The sequence below is a fragment of the Panthera pardus genome, unplaced genomic scaffold, assembly GCF_024362965.1.
Source record: "Panthera pardus isolate Hobbes unplaced genomic scaffold, ASM2436296v1 HiC_scaffold_17, whole genome shotgun sequence".
In the NCBI taxonomy this organism is placed as follows: domain Eukaryota; kingdom Metazoa; phylum Chordata; class Mammalia; order Carnivora; family Felidae; genus Panthera; species Panthera pardus.
In genome coordinates this window covers 106835310-106843275 of record NW_026526732.1, presented here as the reverse complement: position 1 = coordinate 106843275, position 7966 = coordinate 106835310, and the positions used below count along the sequence as shown (strand labels likewise).

At 38.0% G+C, this 7966-nt stretch overlaps 1 protein-coding gene across 1 annotated transcript; it reads left to right on the top strand.

Annotated features, from left to right (window-relative positions):
* Nucleotides 1-5624: 5624 nt before the first annotated feature.
* On the top strand, nt 5625-6666 carry LOC109260164 (olfactory receptor 2J3-like). The gene has a single exon (XM_019438195.2). It carries the CDS (start codon nt 5625-5627, stop codon nt 6567-6569), a length of 945 nt encoding a protein of 314 aa, XP_019293740.2. The 3' UTR covers nt 6570-6666.
* Nucleotides 6667-7966: the final 1300 nt, after the last annotated feature.

Here is a 7966-nt window from a genome sequence, read left to right as displayed (position 1 = left end):
TCGCTCTTCATCAGGGAAATACAAATCAAAACCACACTCGGATACCACCTCACTCCAGTCAGAGTGGCTAAAATGAACAAATCAGGAGACTATAGATGCTGGTGAGGATGTGGAGAAATGGGAACCGTCTTGCTCTGTTGGTAGGAATTCAAACTGGTGCAGCCACTCTGGAAAACAGTATGGAGGTTTCTCAAAAAATTAAAAATAGATCTACCCTATGACCCTGCAATAGCACTGCTAGGAATTTACCCAAGGGATATAGGAGTGCTGATGCATAGGGGCTCTTGTACCCCAATGTTTATAGCAGCACTTTCAACATAGCCAAATTATGGAAATATCCATTCAACTGATGAATGGATAAAGAAGATGTGGTTTATACATACAATGGAACACTACTTGGCAGTGGGAAAGAATGAAATCTGGCCATTTGTAGCAACATGGATGGAACTGGAAAGTATTATGCTAAGTGAAATAAGTCAGGCAGAGAAAGACAGATACCATGTTTTCACTCATATGTGGATCCTGAGAAACTTAACAGAAGACCATGGGAGAGAGGAACGGGGAGAGGGGAAGTTACAGAGGGGGAAGGAGGCAAACCATAAGGGACTCTTAAAATACTGAGAACAAACTAAGTGTTGATGGGGGTGGGGAGAGGGGAAAGTGGGTGATGGGCATTGAGGAGGGCACCTGTTGGAATGAGCACTGGGTGCTGTAAGGAAACCAATTTGACAATAAATTGTATTTTAAAAACTTAAAAATAAAATAGAAAAGGAAATACCTGATTGGCATCTAAAAATGGTCCTTAATTTTTGAGGGAGAGAGAGAGCATGAGCAAGGGAAGTGCAGAGAGAGAGGGAAACACAGAATCTGAAGCAGTCTCTGGGCTCTCACATGTCAGCACAGAACCCGACACAGAACTTGAACCCACAAACCGAGAGATCATGACCTGTGCTAACGTGAGATGCTTAACCAACTGAGCCCCCCAGGTGCCCTAACAATTGCTATTTTTAAAATGTAATCTTATTATAATATGATTTTCATACCAAGATTTCTTTGGTCAAATGGAATATATTAGGTAGAAACAATGTAAAATGTAAAAGTGTTCATTAATGTATAAGCTCATGATATAGGTTTTGTATAGTCTTTACGTATTACACTTAAAAATGTTTCATAATTCCTTTCCTTCCCCAGATTGGAATATTTCTGACAAGTTATCCCTCAGATTTGACCCTTAGCATGGTAAGGAATTGGGGGGAAAATTTCAGGTAATTCAGGGAAACCCGTTCCCTTCCCTATCGACACAGCTTAAAGCATGTTTGTCAGTGATGGTTGGTCTGTAGATTCATTGTTATATTAGTACAACAGTGTGGTATCATGTGGAAGATATCCCTCAGAAGCTGTTCCAACCAGGACAACTCTTGGAAGGGCAATAATTGCCTCTCTGGGATTTACCCTCCCAATGGCTCTAATCAAGAGAATTATTTTATTTACGTAAAGGCTCCAGTTGCTGTAGGAAAAGGGTCCATCCCCTGATACACTGCATGTTCTAATAAGGTCCTCCTTTCAACTAAACCAAATCTTTTGGGTAAACACAGGACTCTCTTTTGTAGCAATGGTAATCACAGTAATTTCCAGACTCTGTTGTCCTATGATATAGAGGATTAGAATGTATGGTGTGGGCACACATTTATGTTGGTAATTTCAAGGAGATGAAAACCAGAGGTCAGGTAGGTCCACCAGGAAGGAGGGTATAGATCATGAAGACAGATAAAGGGAATGTGGACAGACACAGGAGGCACGAGTACTAATTAAGCACTATGTAAGAGCATAAAAAGACTAAAGTAAGAAAAAAGTAAGCTGGCCAGTGATTTGTAGACAGGAAAACACTCAGGTCTTTTCCTCAAAAAAAGAAAGAAGATATTTCATTCTATAGCCTACCAAAGCAACTAGGGATAAAGTCTTTACTTCTCTCCCTTCCAGTAAGAAGAAAATTAAACCATAAATTTCCTACCTTTTCTCTAGTCGTGTCTGGTAACCGTTCATTCCTCATCTCCTTCCCCTTTCTAAGTTCTGTAGAATGCTAAGGACAAGCCATGCAACAGACAGACACCTCACTGCTGCACTTTCAGCTAATGCACTAAGTTGTCCAGGTAACTGTGTAAAGAAGGAGAAAGTTATATCTGCATTAGAAGGGGCAATGGCATTTGGGATCATATATCTCATGATGTATTATCTCCCGTTCTAGGGAAATTAAAAAGGAATCTCAGGATTTTTCCTTCATCTCTCAAATAGCAGTGACTCCTAAGTGAAGTGATCTTTATGATTTACCATCTGTTACTGTTGTTTGTTTCAGTCAAAGCAGATGTCTTCACCCAGTGGGCTGCAGCCACTCCTCTTTGGTGAGGTCTGATCCTCAGCCATGGAGAGGGAGCCCCCCTTCCAAGTTTATTTTCTTGGATACTGTATCTCGGTCCAAGTTACCCTTTACAGATCTCTACATCTTTATAATTACTCTCTCCCATGGTATAATAATTCCTTGAACTAAACTTCTGTTTACTTACAAAGAATTTATTTTTAAGCAATGCACTTGTGTGATTATCCTGGATGGTTTCTGAGCTGTAGAAAGTGGCTTAGTTTCATGTAACACCTAGTTAATGATTAAGAGTGTTGAAGTTGAGTCAGTCCTACAGCCTTGGACCAAACTGTTTCTAACTTTCCTGCTTCAACTCAATCAAAGAGCCACTTGTAACATCTTTTTCAAGAGTTGTATTTATAGAAGGTGAGCAAATTGAGAGGCAACCACAGGTGTCTCTGCTGTGGTTTCCTTCTGTTTTTGCTGTAGCTTATTAAGAAGTGTGAGGGAGACCTGGCTGTGGAAGGTGGAGACAGATGCAGCAAAACTGAATGAGGCAGAGCCCTGTCACACTAACTGTAGGCGAAAAGATAGCATCAATCTCTCCCAAGACAGATTCAAAACCCACAAGAGAAAAAGAATAATCTAAGAGGTATAACTATTATGAAAGTGATTAAATTTTTTTAACAACAAAAAGAAACATAAGACTCATTAGGCACAGTATATTAAAAGATAAATAGCCATTCATTAGTTTCAGTAAATATTCAGAATTCTTCTGAAGTTGGAAAATAAAAATATATGTGGAAATTATAAATTATGCTCAGAATTCAAACACTATCTCCATTCTCATCTTGGAGAGAAAGAAATAATGTGGACACCTTCATCAAGCCTGTGACAGACACAGATTCAGCTTTACACCCTATGATCAGGTTACTTTCTATTCCCGCTCCCCCCCCCCCAACCCCATACTCGCACTCTTCCTCCTTTGCTCTCTCAAATAATTTGTATCTTCCATTCCTAAAAATTCTTTTCAAATTCAGTTACATTCACATGTCCCATGGGAAGCATTCTATCACTTTCTCCCCAGTCCATGTCACAGATATGTTCACCAAAACTAAGATCTTTGGCCTTGTTCATATTATGAGTATCTGTAAGTTGATGTTGTCCATCTGCCTTTTTTGTATTTCTACTTGTTCCCTAGTTTTCAGTCTAGAAACAAGTCCTGAGTGCAACTAAACAGTCAGAAGAGAATGGTCTTCCTACAAAAATATTTAACTGAAGCTCCAGAATTTTCACCCTGTGGACAGTAGTTCCCTTATCTGAGGTAACACTTTGTGTAGTTTCAGTAACCCTGCGATCAACCATGGCCTCTGGAAGCAGATGATCCTCCTGAGGGTTCATCAGAAAGTCAATTGCAGCCCAACGCTAGGTCACATGCCTGGGTCATTCTTGCCACTTCATCTCTGATCAGGTGGGCATATTGTTATCTTACAGAATCACAAGGAGAATAAGAGTGAGTACAATCAGATATTTGGGAGAGACACCATAGTCCTATAACTCTCACTACAGTATATTATAATTGTTCCATTTTATTACAGTTGTTAATCTCTTATTGTGCCTAAATTTGTAAATTAAACTTAATATAGGCATGTATTTATAGGAAAACAATAGTATGTATAGGGTTTGGTACTAACCTTTGTTTCAGGCATCCACTGGGGGTCTTGGAACCCAGTGGATAAGGGGGTGCTACAGAAAACATTTTGAAATTGGTCATAGATTTGATGTTCATCATGACTTTTTGTCCATGAGAGATTATTGGAATTAAAGTTATTCTGTTGTTGTTTTTTTTATAATCCCATTAATGGAACACAGCCTGAATATGTTGAAAAGGAAACTAAAGCTATTCATCAAAAAAAGATCATTTGTTTCATGGAAATTTTCTTCTGTAGTTATGTGAGGAAGTTTCCAATTACTGTTTACCCAGATATCACCCTGGGATAAATGAGAATTTGACAGTTAAGAAGCTATGTTACTATAACATGGCAAATATCTGGATAAAATATAAAAGTGGAAATTTTTTTTATTTTATATTTAATTTGTGAAATTTTTTATTCTGGTGAAATTTAAAATTTACAGAGAAGCTGCAAAAATGGTACAAAGAACCACCACTAACCCTTTACAGATCCAGCAGTAGTTTATATTGTGTCTAGAAAGACGTTTTCTATCCATCTACCTACATACCTACCTAGCTACCTAACTACCTACCTATCATCATCTCTTTTTCTGGCCATTGGAGACTAAGTAAGAGACATCATGTCCCTTTACCTTTAAATACTTTGATGTTGATTTCCTAAGAACAGGAACTTTATTTTACATAACAGCAGAGTTGACAAAACAGGAAATGTAATATGAATACAATATTATTATCTAATCCATAGTCGAAAGTCGTATTTCTCCAATACTCTGAAATAGGCTGCTAGTAGCTATGTTTTCCCAGTGCAGGGCCCCCCATTTAGATAATGTGTCTCCTTCATCTCCTTAGTCTAGACCAGTTCCTCAGCCTTTATTTGTCTTCATTTAACTGAATATTTTTGAAGGTTACAGGACAGCTATTTTGTCCAGCTTGTCTCAATTTGAGTTGGTCTCATGTGTCTTCAATGCTAAAATCAGGCTGTGCATTTTTGGCAGGAATGTCACTGAGTGACATTGTGTCCTGCTCAGAGCATCATGTCAGTAGGTGCAAGATGTTGGTTTGTCTCAACACTGGTGTTGTCAATATTGTATTATTAATATTGACTAATGTATTATTAATATTGTTAATATTGACTAATCTTGTGATGTTCATCCACCACATTTTTCTCTTGTGAAGTTTACTATTCTTCATTTTGTAATTAACAGGTAATTAGTGAGGAGGTATTTTAGAGCATGTAAATATCCTGTTTCTCATATTTCATTCACTAGTTTTTAGTATCTATTTACCATTTTTAACTCTACCATTCCTTCTATACACATTATTAGGATCCCTACTGACAGAAATAATATTTTCTTCTCCACTAATAATTTATAAATATATCACTATAAGGTTTTGGATTCTTACTTCTCTCAATTCATTAGCATAATTTCTCTTAATGCCCAAAATGTCCCAGCGTTGAACAGTGGTAGTCCTTTTAAACTGGCTTCTGTTTCTTTTCCATGTGTCCCTATGATTCTTGGAGCATTTTCTTACGTTTTGGGGAAGTATGTGATTCTTTTCTCAGGTAACAAGGAAAGAATGATGAAGGGGAAAAATGCAAGTTCTGAAGGCTACTTTATTCTACTGGGTTTTTCACATTGGCCTCATCTGGAAGTAGTTCTCTTTGTGCTTATCTTGATGTTCTACTTGATGACATTGATAGGCAACCTGTTTATTATTGTCTTGTCATACCTGGACGCCCATCTCCACACTCCCATGTACTTCTTCCTCTCAAACCTCTCTTTTCTGGATCTCTGCTACACCACCAGCTCCATCCCTCAGTTGCTGGTCAATCTCTGGGGCCCAGAAAAGACCATCTCTTATGCCGGTTGCATGACTCAACTTTACTTTGCCCTTGCACTGGGAACCACAGAGTGTGTCCTCCTGGTGGTCATGTCCTATGACCGTTATGCAGCTGTCTGTAGACCCCTACATTACACCGTGCTCATGAACCCTCGTTTCTGCCACCTGTTGGCTGTGGCTTCCTGGGTCAGTGGCTTTACCAACTCAGCACTTCATTCCTCCTTTACCTTCTGGGTCCCCCTCTGTGGACATCGCCAAGTGGACCATTTCTTCTGTGAAGTTCCAGCACTGCTGCGATTATCGTGTGTTGATACCCGTGCTAATGAGCTGACCCTCCTGATCACAAGCTCCATTTTTGTTTTCATACCACTCATCCTGATTCTCAGCTCATATGTTGCCATTGCCCGTACTGTGCTGAGGTTGCAGTCATCAACCAGACTTCAGAGACTCTTTGGAACATGCGGAGCCCATCTTATGGTTGTGTCCCTCTTTTTCATTCCAATCTTGTGCATATATCTGCAGCCACCATCAGGAAGTTCTCAAGAACAAGGCAAGTTCATTGCCCTTTTTTATACTGTTGTCACACCTAGCCTCAACCCTCTAATCTACACTCTCAGAAACAAAGATGTAAGAGGGGCAGTAAGGAGACTAGTGGGACAGGAGAGGCCTGTGCACTCATGACCTTCACAGGACAACACAGTGCCTCCTCAGTAAGGACTTGTCTGCATACATCCATCGTCTTCTCTCCCATTTACTCACTCAGCACCAGTGGAGTATGTGTCTCTCAGGACCACAGAGCTCTGACTCACAGATATGAATTAAACAGTCTGCCTAAATACTAATCACTCTCCAATGGAGAAAACATCCATGTAAAACAAAGATCAAAAATCAGTATTTTCCATGGTACAATAAATAAAACAAAGGTATCCTATCCTTAATTGAAATTAAGAAATAAAATTCCTGTAGAATGACGATATACCTAATTTTTAAAAACCTAGACTATTGTCTTATAATTTTTTCCTTTTAAGGAAGAATTTGCCCTAAAATTTGTTTTCTATTTTTGGTTTAACTAAAGACATAGTGAAATATCTTAAATCTTTTCTGCAATCCTGTTATTCTTTTTGGAATTAATGTAGAGAGGAATTTTGGTCTGTATTCTTTAATACCCTATAGCAGCAGTAAGAAAATGAGTTTTATGAATTATAACAAGAAAGTCTCTGAAATACTGAAGTAAACATAAGCATATTGTGTTTCTTTCTCGAGGCAGTGGGAAGTGTATAAGAGGTGGAAATCACTTAAAGAGTTGTGGGATATAACCTGTAAGGTAAGGGTCATTAAAGGCCAGGGATTATTGGAAGTGTTTGGGGCACATGGTTAGCCTGAGGAGCAGTAAGGAATATCTGAGGCAGACAGACTTCTAAGCTCTGGAAATGACTGCATGAATCCAATTGGTGTTTGAAAGAATTACCTGAAAATATAGTAGAAAAATTTTGTGATAAAAGCATATGGAACACACAGTAAAATGTCTATAAACATATAGATAATATAACAATCCCAAATGTTGCAAAACTATGAAGTAATTGGAGGTATCACACATTGTTTATGGAATATAAAATCATTCAATCATTTTGAAAAAAAAGCTTATGGAAAATGTTAGTTTTCTTTTTAGGCTTGATATAATTTGAATGTTTGAGATTAGAAAGTACATAATGAAAATCAACTTATATATTTTCCATATAAATAAATGTATTTATTTTATAAAAGTAGCAGTTTTGTTACCTATATGTTTGCCAACCATCTCCTTATGAAATAAGTGTGGTGTGTACATAACACTAAACTGGCAGCTGTATTATTCAGCTAGAGCAGATGAAGGACAATTCACTGTAAAGTAAAATCTTGAAATCTGAGTTTTGTATGGTAAACCAAATCTTATTTGTAGTTTTTGAGGCCTTTAAAGCTTAGATATGATGATTAAAACCTTATTTCCTAGATTATTAAGATGAAAAATACATCCCCAAACTTCCCCTCCATTCCCTCTGTGGCTGAAACTACCTTGTTAGTTTCTGTTGACTTTCTCT

Excerpts from the sequence above, each read along its gene's own strand:
- LOC109260164 (XM_019438195.2), top strand. The coding sequence starts at position 5,625 with ATGATGAAGGGGAAAAATGCAAGTTCTGAAGGCTACTTTATTCTACTG.